Raw genomic sequence first — 12,342 nt, 5'->3', positions numbered from 1 at the left:
CAGAATGGATTAACTATGAATGTGGGTGCACTAGAACGTAATGCACACAACCATACCCTCTCCCTGCAGTTTATGTTCCAAGCCTTCACACTGAGATTGGGCCACCAAGTAGGATGCCAATGTAGGGCCACCAAGTGGGTATACCAGATTTATTGCTATTCATCAAATCTCTTGACGAACTTTGGCGAATCGTCCGAGTCAAATTTTGCCAAACTTCGCTCATCTCTAATGACATCACAACAGTGTTCCCATCAGTTAAAGGAAACCCGTCACCAGTTTTATGGTGTCCTAACTAAGGGAAACATAAAGAAGTGACTGATTCTCTTAGCACAATGCTGGGTCACTTTCTTTAATTGACCCAGTCAATCTGCCAACATCTTGTATTTAAAAGCTCCAGCTGATAATGATGAGTCATGAATATTCATGAGCTCCTGACTCTCCCCGCCCACCTGCTGCTGATTGACAGTTATTTTCCATATGAATCAGCAGAAGGTGGAAAGGGGAGTGGCTATAGCTCAGAATTAAATATACGCTGGACTCAATTACATCACGCTGGACTCAAATCAGCTCATTAGCATGCGGCATGCGGCATCTCTGTGTGTATATTATGAGGTAACCATCTGTCACACCAGTAAGTGAATACATCTAAGGCACTTTTTTGTAGTTAATGATTGTATATAATTAGTTAGATTATAATGAAACATCCACATGACAGGTTCCCTTTAACTCCTATGACCTCACAACTGGTTCAGGCAGATAAGCTTCTGGGACATCACAAGTGGATTTCTTGTTCAGTCAAGTAAGATATTGAGGCTTTGTGTCAGGTAAGCTGGAGTGACATCACTACTGTGTTCCGGTCAGCTAACTGCAGTGACAACTGGTTCAGTAAGGTGGTTAGCTATTTGTGACATCACAAGTTGGTTTTAGTCAGGTTAGCTTCTGTGACATTACAGCTGTGGTACTGTGGCTAACTGTAGCAATATCAGGCTGTAACATGACAAATGATTCAGTCAAGTCATCTACTGTGACAACACAAGTGATGTCACAGCTGGTTCAGTCAGATAAGATATTGCGACAGGTTCATTAAGGTAAGCTATTTATCTAGACATATTTCACTTAAAGGATTTTTCCAGGAGTTTAATATTAATGGGCTATGCTCAAGAAAGGTCATCAATATTTAATCGGTAGGGGTCCAATTCCCAGCACCCCACACCGATCAGCTGTTTGAAGAGGACAGACTAAGCACAGAGCTGTACGCTGTATAGTGACTGCATTTCGGGCAGTTTGCCTCCTTCATCAGGTATCTGATGAAGGAGGCAAACCACTCCCCAAACACATTATACATGGCAATTTATTATGTTATTTTGTACGTTTTTATAATAAAAACTAACTGAGTACAGGAGTCCGGATCCTGCCTTCATTTCTAAGCAAAAAGCAAAATAAGTAGTTCTAGAACGGAAGTTTTGATTTAAACTTCTGCAGTTTCATTGAGTTGCTTTAGTTAAAGGGGTTCTCTGGGTTTTTAATATTGATGACCTATCCTCAGGATAGGTAATAAATATCAGATCAGGGTGGGTCCGACAACCCGCACCCCCGCTGTATGAAGGGAAGGCATGCACGTGTGCACGCGTGCAGTCTCCTGTGTCTCTTCTTGCTCGCCATAGACATAGCAGCGGCGAGCTGGAAGAGAGAAGGGAGACAGCACGTGTACACGACATGTGCCTTCCCTTTATACAGCTGATGGGCGGGGGAGCCAGGTGTCAGACCCCTGCCAATTTGATACTGATGACCTATCCTGAGGATAGGTCGTCAATATTAATGGGCCGGGAGAACCCCTTCAACGATTACTTGATTTGTATTAATCTGCAAGTTTAGTTTATATAAGAATGCATTCACCATATTTGAGTCACTGTGGGGCATGGCCATTAGGATTTACCTGTGTCAATTGTGCAGTTTTCACTTCTTCAATAGCTTGTTTCCTCAGTGTATCAGCCAGGTTCTTCAGAAAAAAAAAAAAATATACATAAATTACAATCTAATATTGTAGACGTCACAAGAAAATGGTAAGAAAAAAGTAAAGACAATGCACAGTTTTGTGTTAAAATTCTTGTATAGATCCAAAGCACCTACAAGATAAAATGAAGCAACTTTGCAAATTGTCTTTCAAAAAAGTCAAGTAGTTTTGAAATGGGGTTTTGTAAGGTTCTGTTTGAACTGGTGTCATGGCTTCCATTTATAATGAAGCTATAATGGATGGATCTCACTGATGGTAAAAACAGTGCAACAGGCTAATGTTGTTCTTGCCAACAAAAAGATGGAAAGTTGGAAACCCTAATGAAAAAAACATAATGTCTGTGTAAACATACCTAAGTTTAAGGGGTTGTTCAGTGCAAGAAAACTGTATGCAACTGATTACTATTTTATTTATTTTTTTAAGTGATACCTCACATATTTTGCCACTGCCTCATGCCAATGCATCATGTTACCATTACGACATATAGAAAATGCTAGGAATTGTCTGTTCAGCTTTTTTTGTGCTTCTGGTTGAAAAAAAAAGTTCATAAAAGGTCCTTTTTAAAAGGGGTTTCCCAATTGGAAAAAAAATTGTATGCAAAAGGCTCAGAGTGGCTTAAAGAGAAAGGCGATCCCCGATGCCCCCGTTCCGATGGTTACCAGGTCTTGTAGGTTTCTACCTCTTAGCCCAGTCTCGATACAGAGGAAATACCAGGAGATGCCTGCTCAGCAAATCATTGGCTGAGGTGGGTATCTGCAGTGGCCATTGACTGGCTGAGCGGGCATCTGCTGGTGTTGAGATGGGATCAAGACTCAGAAACCAGTAGGACCTACTAAGCATTGGAACGGGAGTAGCAGGGATTGGCGAGCTGAGTACTACTTCTTTTATTTTTTTTAACCCACCTATAATTTGCTGCAATTCTCTATAATTTTTCAGTCTCCAATCAACGTTTCAATCAAAGTATGTTCTTCATCAGAACCATGTCTGGGAAACCCATTTCCCCCAGTATTTCAGAAGGAAATACACTTTAACCAACATCTGCAAAATTTGTGACCCTCCTAACTAAAATTAGGGCCAAAAATGACAGATGTTATTCCACAGAATGAATGACTTCACCAGTTTAACTCCTCATTTCTATTATTTTGAACAAGCCCCTTTCAAGTAATGATTCAATTACTCAGAATGAGCGGCATGCAAATCCTAATTTTTGGGTCTGCTTTTTTCTATTACTCTACTACATTAACAGTACAATTTAATTATTTGCAATGTAGAAATATCACTTCTACCACTCACAGCGATTTATCAAGTTAATGATGTTGGACTGGTATTATTTTGAATACTACTGTATATTTACTTGAGACATAAATTGAAAATGTATCACAAAAAAGTTTTTCAATTTCAATGTGACTTATGGGGAGGAGGGGGTAAAGGTTGAACTTTATGGGCTAATGTTTTATTTCAACCAGAAACACAAAGTCAATAAAAATATACTTAATCAATGTTTCCTGTTTGCACCATAACTATATACACACTGTAAAACGTGTAAAAGTATTCACAGATAGATTCATAGAATAGTCTTCTTCTTGAAATGCAGTGAAAAAGTATCATACTCCTCATGTTGTCCAAAGTGTACAATGCTCCACAGTATTCTTGCTATACGTTAAAGAGCACTGCCATCTTGTGGAACACAAGCTGCACAGACTTTCATTGTGATTAGGGATGAGCGAATCTACTTTGGATGAAACAACCAAAGTCGATTCGCATAAAACATAAAACTTTGTTCTAATACTGTACCGAGCAGAAGCTCCATAAAGTATTAGAATGTATTGGCTCCAATGAGCCAAACTTAATGCTTCGCAAAGTCCCAAGACCGCGCAATAACTTCATAAATTAACTTGTACTGTAAAAAAACATTTCCCAAACTCGGGTTCGGTTCCAAGTGATACCTTAGAAACGAACCCGAGTTCGGGAAATGTTTTTTACAGTACAAATTAATTTATGAAGTTATTGCGCAAAGTCTCGCGAGACAATAACTTCAGCTCATCGGAGCCAATACATTTTAATACTGTACGGAGCTCCTGCAAATCCAGTGCCGTGCAATCATCTTCCGGGCCTGAAATAAGCGTTGCACACTAAGAAGTACATTGTGATCCCGAGTACATGGCCCTAAAATACAGAGAATATAAAAACTCTGGGATCAAACGGGACTCGGATACGATAATTATCCCAAATAGTCTTCAAAACTCTTGTCCAAAAGCCCGACAGACATGTGCATATGTACAGTAGATGCAGGGACTGTCCAGCATCTCAGACAAGAAGGATCAGGTCTAACCCCAATCCTATATAAGAATAACGGAGTTCTGTATACTCGGTAAATAAGCAGTAGTTGCAACATATGCAGACCCTCGCAGACTGAAAGCTGTAGCGTCAATGCCAGCACATCGTTCCATTGGTCTACCGATATGGGACCTACATCTTTCCTACATTTCTGCTTGACTGGAAGTATTCCATCTCCCATAGACTTAATACGTTTCTATAAATTAAAGATATTAACCCTTTCATGGAGCCTCTATCAGGATCTGTTACATAATAGGTACCGCTTCCCACGTTGCGGAACATGTTTTAAACTGTGCCTGAACATACACATATTTACAGTATATACACATATCTACACTATGTGACAGGTATACCCAAAAAAGGCATCCATACACATCTACACACATACACCCATTTATATGTAAATTTACACAAACACACTGTGACATATACACTGACAAATGTGCACAGACACACATCAACACATTTACACACACATATATACCAACATGCCAACAATCTCAATTTAGATCGGACAATTCAGCAAACTAGGCCAAAGGGGATGTGGAATTTTGGAATTAGAAATGGTGGTATGTTTGCACAAATATGTACATACCATGACACAAATGCATACTCACATATGTGCTGTATTTCTTTCTGGAAGATATCCTTCCAAAGTAACATGCCCATTGCTCCATGCCTCCTTCCCAGTGTAGCTGTGGATATTTGATCTCCAGCCGAGAAGGGACCCTGGAGGTTTGATAAAAAGCTGTCGTGGCATTTTGGCTAAGATCAAGTGTAGTATCAGTGGTTGCACTGGGCCTCTGAGCTTGCCACCTGTAGGTGACCTGAGGTCTCCGGATTGAAGCCATGGGCTGGGTTGTTTGAAAATCCGAGGTGCACAAGTGCCCCAGGACTGGTGACCCTGGGGTACCTGAACTCACTTGGTGTGGGAGGATACACACATTTCACTTTCTCACAATTGAACGCACTCACCTCTCTTTGCCCGGGCTAGGCAAGATGAGGATTTTTTTCAATTCCGTCTGAATGGGTGTAGCCAGACCTCGACTGAGGCTTTGTCACGCTCTAGTGTGGGGGGGAAACCCCACACCGAACATAGGAGGGAAAGAGGAAAGGAAATAAGGCCTGAAAACTAGAGAAGGAAGATGGACACCTACTAGTGAAAACCCTAACCAAAGCCCTGACTGACTACCAGTATGAAAAGACCCCAAAGGTAGGTGAGTTCATACAAAGGAATACCTAAAGTCCTATCCAACCCTAAAGGACCCTGGTACTAATGACAGGAATGAGACAACCTGTTCCTGAGGCCTAATACAAAACAACAAGAAAATGCTACACACAGAAAAGTCAAAATAAAATACAAAAGGGAAAGGTAACACTTAACTCCAAGAAGCTATGGCAGCACCAGGAACTCAGCCGAGATCCAAACACCAGCTATCCACAGGTCCAACTGAAGCTATAAACTGCAAAGCATTGTGGGAGAAACAACTACAAATAGGGAAAAATAAATGACCACAATAGCAACACCTGGAAGTTAAGGGAAGTGGCCAGTACCAGAAACAACACAGACGCCTATTAATCCACAAGGTAAACATGTCAAATCAAACCACATGTTGCCAGTCTCAAAGATCTCCTGCCACTCACTGTCGCAGGATGTCCGTATAAGTCGGTACGTCCATGACAGGCTTTTGTCAACAACTAGGGTGGCGGCTCAAGTGTCACGCAGAGCAAGATAGGCACTCTCATTTTTAGCCAAGTATCGACCCTTGCAGGCACCTTCTGGCCCGCAGGGTTATGGAATGGTTTATGGAGGGCCCTTCACTTATGGAGAGGGCCTGTGAGAAACTCTGTGTTTTGTTGCAAGGGGTGACATTCCTCAGACTTTAAAAAAAAAAAAAGAGTAAAAAAAAGCTGTCATCCACTATCTGTATGTAATACTCCTATGTAATGTTCTCATTTCAATAACAGATAGCACAAAAGAATCCAATATATAAATTCCAATCCTTCCTCTTAAGCAGGACAAGAAAGTGACAGCCCCCCCCTCACCCCTCTTCTAATTCCTTTCACCCTCCTTGTTTTGTCTCCCCCCCCCCCTATTATTATATTCAGTCTGTTCCCGACAAAGCATGATTTGGTATATACCCTCTATTGTACTAACTAGATAATCACCGTCTATAAGATGCGATTTCTTTTTTCGCTTCATTCTGCTCTTTTATGTGAAGAAAATACCATACATTGTTTAATGGTTGGAAATCTTCAATGTTTATAATAATCTATGTACTATCTGCCAACTATGTACACTTTGTTACAGTCGGGAAAAGTAACTCCCTGTATCATTATTTGTTGAACAACAAAATAAATAAAAACTGTTTTTAAAACAAAAATAAAATATAAAAATAACAGATCGCACAGTGCATTAGGCTGTGTTCACATTAGTTTTGTACTGCACTTAACTTATACACTGGGGAGAAAAAAGGAAATAAAAGTATAGTACATTACACTTTTCCATCCTGCTAAGTCCCTATGGTAACAGATGCAACTGTATGGCATCTGTCAGAGGCATCCGTGTAACGTATACATTGTGTGTATGTTAAAAGTGGGACAAAAACGTGATGTGAGCACAGACATACATAACGACAGATCCCGAGGAAGGGTGCTGCATGAGAACAAGAGTCACAGGAAGAGGCGAGAGGGCACAAGTGTGAGGTTTTAACCCTGCCGCTCCCCCCTAATGTCAGAACCCGGTATATGCAGTAGTCTTCACATACGGCACATAAGACTATGCTCTTTTTGTTATAGAAAGTATAATGCTTCCAAATGTCCTGCATAATAAGAATAATACAATACATCTCTGTATACATCACCTTTAGTCGGGATTCTTCTTTAGATGACCGGTCCTCCAGTTCTGATAATTTTCTTTTGGATGCCGCATGGCTAACAGACACATGGGAGAGTTCCTTAGTCGCCATATTAGTCTGCTCCTCATTTCTCAGCTGACTTTTCTGCATGCGCTTGATCTCTGCTTCAAGTTTACTCCTCGTCTTATGACTGTAATATTGTAATATAAAACTGTTGTCAGACAGTGACCTACAAACATGTGCATGAGTCAGAATATTAATCATAAAAAATAAAAAATTAAAACCGGGGTAAAATTTGCATGACCGCGCAGTCTAATCAGGTTATGGCGAGAAAGCAGCAGCTAGTAGAACATATCCATAACTCATACATTCAACTATAACAACTTGCTCTGTACCTAAAGGCCAGTGGCAGGTGCCATCATACTTCTGTAGACTATCCGATAAATCACATATGCCATGTATATATTATTGCACTATTCAGCCATTTCGTACTTAGCCATTTTTGGAAAGCGTGCATTAGTTTGTGCAGTATCCCTGCATAAATAGACAGAATAGTTGTTCCCAGAGTCAGATATAACTGAGAAATGGTTAAAAGCAAGTACAGAAAAAAGAATTTTTAAAAACTCACGTTCAAAAATGTGGTCAAGAACTTTATGCCATGGTGTGTGTATTTAAAGCGGTTAGCCAGGATTTTTATACTAATGGCATATAGTTAGGACAGGCCATCAATATCTGACATCCCACACCCCTGCCGACCAGCTGTTCCAAAATAGCTCCAGCCCTGGAACTACCCACCTCAGTCTGTGTAGTGGACAGAGCTGGTGACTGCAGTGCTGCTCCCATTCACTTCAATGGAAGCAGCGTTTCAGTAACTTGCCCAGTCCACTACACAATGGACTGAGCTAGGTAGTCCAGATGCCGACTTCTGAGGCTACCTTAGAACAGCTGATCCTCAGGGGGTGCAGACTGTCAAATCATTGCTAATCAGGTATTAATGGACCTACTCTGATGATAGGTCATCCATTCCAAAATCCTGGACAACACCTTTAAACTCCTGGATGTGTTTTTTTTGCAGATTTCCTGTGTTTTTGTTTTTTATTTTTGGAAAACTCCATTAGCACACATTTATGTCAAATTAGAAAATTATATTTAAACTGGAAATAGATGTCCACTAGAAAACCCAAAAATTCAGTCATGTAAAATGCAGCTATGGAGTACATGTTGGATATCACGTCTAGATATCGAACATGCTATATATGTGCTCAAAATGTAGTGTATATGGCAAATTACATTCTAAAATGCACAACAATCAGCCATAACACAATGTTGTATATGTCCTCTTCATGCCACCAGACCAGCTCTAACCCACTGAGGCATGGACTTTACAAGTACTCTAAAGGTATGATGTGGTATCGGGTACTAACATGTACCAGATCAGTGGGGTCCACAAGAGACACGTCACCGCTGAAGCCAGTCATTGGCTGCACTGGAGCAGATGATCTTGGCCATGCCAAAGAGGAAGTAAACAAGTCGTGGACCAAAAGATGGGCATGTGGGAGGCAGCACGCAGGACTGCAGTGGCGGGGACTAGATAAGTAGGAAAGGCAAGCTAAAAGTACCTGAGAAAAGCGATTTATTCCCAGAAAACCCTTTAAGCTGACAATTACTGTACAATGTTGATGTGTTTGGTGTGTAAAGCCATTGTAAAACGGCTTCTCCTATTCTGAGGATAGGCCAATATAAAAAGTATGGAAAAAAACACAGTTAGAGCTTCAAGTGTATTCTTACGAATGATTACTTAACCTGTTTGCAGTTTTCATGGACATGTCCTCATTTTCCAGATCAAGGGTCTTATTTTCATATTCTAAGCCTCGTAGTGCATGAAGTTTTTTATGAAGCTGTTGCTCCAAATTAGATAACTGAGTCTGGAAATCGAATTCCTTTCATGAAAAAGGGAAAACAGTATATATTAGCTCAAGGGTTCTGACTCAACAGTATTTGGCTCAAAGGTTTACTCTTTAAAGTCTGCTGGTGAATTTACTTTTCTACAAACTCAAATGGCACATAATATATTGTGCAGTTTGTCTAAAAATACATCATACTCATAGCCGAGGGTGGCCCTCATACGTAAGCATACCGAAAGATAAAAAACACAAGGATAGAAAAAGTAGAAAAGCATAACCTATGCCTGACAAAGACTGTCACCCAATATGGTATCAAAAGTGTATGATCACCATTAAAAGCAATGATATAGATACTGTATATACTATATGACCAAAAGTATTGGGGCACACCTATTTATTGAATTCAGGTGTTTCTTTGCCACATGTGTATAAAATCCAGCACCTAGCCATGCAGTCTGCCTTAACAAATAATTGTGAAAAAATGGCTTGTTCTAAAAAGCTTACCGATTTCCAGCGTGGTACTGTAATATCATGCCACCATTGGATACCAGTTCATTCATTCTTCCTTCCTAGATATTCCACCATCAACTGTGAGTGGTATGATTACAAAGTGGAAGTGTTTAGGAACCACAACAACTCAGCCATGAAGTGGCAGACCACATACAGATTCAGAGCAGGGTCGCTGAGTAATGAGGTGCATAAAAGTCAAGTCACCAACACTTTCATGAGTCAATAACTGCAGAGTCCAAACCTCCTCTGGCATTATCAGCACAAAAACTGTGCACCGAGAGCTTCATGGCGTAGGTTTTCATGGCTGAGTAGCTGCATGCAAGCCTTACATCACTAAGCACAATGCCAAGCATCAGATGTAGTGGTGTAAAGCATGCCACCACTGGAGTCTGGAGCTTTGGAAACATGTTCTGTGGAGTGAAGGATCTCACTTCTCCATCTGGCAATCTGAGGGATGAATCTGGCTTTGGCAAATGCCAGGAGAACATTGCCTGCCTGATTGCATCATGCCATGTGTAAAGTTTGATGAAGAAGTAATAATACTTTGGGGTTGATTTTCAGAGATGAACTTAGGCCCCTTAATTCGAGTGAAGGGAAATCTTAAAGCTTCAATATACCAAGTCATTTTGGACAACGGTATGAGTCAAACTTTGTGGGCACATTTTGGAGAAGACCCTTTTCTGTTCCAGTATGACTGTGCCCCAGTGCACAAAGCAAGGTCCATAATAGAATGGTTGAGTGAGTTTGGTGAAGAAAAACTTGACTGGACTTCACAGAGCCATGACCTCAACCCCATCGAACATCTTTGGGATGAACTAGAATTGAGACTGAAAGTCAGTGTCCTCACAAACACTCTTCTGGATAAATGGATAAAATAAAACTTCCAAACACACTCCAAAATCTTGTACAAAGTCTTCCCAGAAGAGTGGAAGCTGTTTTAGCGGTAATGCTTATGTATTTAAATTGGAATGTCATAAAAGCTCCTTTAGATGGAACGTTCAGGTGTCCCAATCCTTTTCTCCATATAGTGTATATTGTATGTAAAATTTTAAGGGTTTCTCAAAGATTTTAACATTCATAGGCCATAAAGTTTTGGTCAGCGGGGGAACTGCTGCTTGCACGGCAGATCGTCCCTTTGCCTTGAATGGGACTAGCTACAGTACCTAGCATAGCCAAACATATGTATGAGCCAAGGTAACTATGAAAACAAAGAAAGACATGCAATGGTGACATAAACACTGCATCCTCACCAACCAACATTGATGACCTAAACAAAGCAAATGCATGGCTTCAGAACTGCAACTTCCCAGTATCCTTTGCTGGCCCAATATCTGTGCAGGCAGGATCACAAGTGACTGCTGAATTTCCCAACATATTGCACTGGGGGAGATTTATGATGAGTAGCATTTTTAGTAATATTTTATGCAACTTTTCAAAAAGGTTGCAGTTGATAGTCTGACATATACCTTGTCACCTAGCTAACCATACCCCTTTCCCACCCACTTGACTTTTTACCCCAGAGATCCATAAATTCTTTCCATAGACTATAAGAGAGTAATGAGCACAATGAACAATGTGTTTGTTATAAGCAATTAAAATAGAATGCAATTACCAAAATTGCCACTTCTTGTGAAAGTTTAGAATACATATTTGATAGGTCTTTATATTTCTTTTCTTCATCATCCAGCTCATACTTTAAATCATTTACCTAAAAGGAAAGATAAAGAGGGTGAGTTTTGTAATAACCTTGATTGTCTACAATGCTAGCAATACATTCTTTATATACTAGAAACAGGAAATGGACTATAAAATTAGACATTTTCATATATTTCTATAGAAAACATGCAGGTCATATATTTACCGTCACACAATTTCACTTAATGGAGAATGGTGTAACTAGCAAGTTTCTAAATCACTTCACTTACAAAAATCTGCCAGCACCCACCTGAAAAAAGCTGTAAAGTCATGGCCACTAGGGGTCTCACTTCCACCTACTTTGCAGTCCACTGCCTGTTGTCAGGCAAGATCCATCCGTAGTAATAGAGAGACAGAAGAAAGCCCACAGGGAATGGGGGCTAACTGAAATCCTGAGCCTGATAAAAAAAAAACTGCTTCTACATAGCTTTTGAAGATTATAAGAGCCTCATGAGTGTCTGTAAGGCTACTTTCACACTCGCGTTTTAGGCGGATCCATCATAATGGTTCCGTTAGAATAATACAACCGCTTGCATCCGTCATGGACGGATCCGTTTGTATTATCTGTAACAAAGCCAAGACGGATCCGTCATGAACTGCATTGAAAGTCAATGGGAGACGGATCAGTTTTCTATTGTGCCAGATTGTGTCAGAGAAAACTGATCCGTCCCCATTGACTTACATTGTGTGCCAGGACGGATCCGTTTGGCTCAGTTTTGTAAAGCAGACACCACAACGCTGCAGGCAATGTTTTAGTGTCCGCCTCCAGAGCGGAATGGAGACTGATCAGAGGCAAACTGATGCATTCTCAGAGGATCCTCCTTTTCCATTCAGAATGCATTAGGGCAAAACTGATCCGTTTTGGACCGCTTGTGAGAGCCCTGAACGGATCTCACAAACGGAAAGCCAAAACGCAAGTGTGATGTATCCCTCCTTATCTGTTCTTTGAGCTCCTAAGCTGAAAACAAACATGGTGGGAAGAAAGGTCACTACATACAGTGCTGGCAGATTTTACAGATTTACT

At 40.5% G+C, this 12,342-nt stretch overlaps 1 protein-coding gene across 1 annotated transcript in view; it reads right to left on the bottom strand.

Annotated features, from left to right (window-relative positions):
* The window catches only part of CCDC178 (coiled-coil domain containing 178), a 436,677-nt gene that overhangs the window by 280,037 nt on the left and 144,298 nt on the right, over window positions 1–12,342 (bottom strand). Inside the window, exons 10-13 of the mRNA XM_044294406.1 lie at window positions 11,236–11,331; window positions 9,013–9,149; window positions 7,216–7,399; window positions 1,937–1,999 (exon numbers count right to left, since the gene is read on the bottom strand). Coding sequence (XP_044150341.1) covers window positions 1,937–1,999; window positions 7,216–7,399; window positions 9,013–9,149; window positions 11,236–11,331 — 480 coding nt within the window. The remainder of the gene's footprint in view (window positions 1–1,936; window positions 2,000–7,215; window positions 7,400–9,012; window positions 9,150–11,235; window positions 11,332–12,342) is intronic.

The sequence above is a fragment of the Bufo gargarizans genome, chromosome 5 (genome assembly GCF_014858855.1).
Source record: "Bufo gargarizans isolate SCDJY-AF-19 chromosome 5, ASM1485885v1, whole genome shotgun sequence".
Classification (NCBI taxonomy): domain Eukaryota; kingdom Metazoa; phylum Chordata; class Amphibia; order Anura; family Bufonidae; genus Bufo; species Bufo gargarizans.
This window is presented reverse-complemented; position numbering and strand designations above follow the sequence as displayed.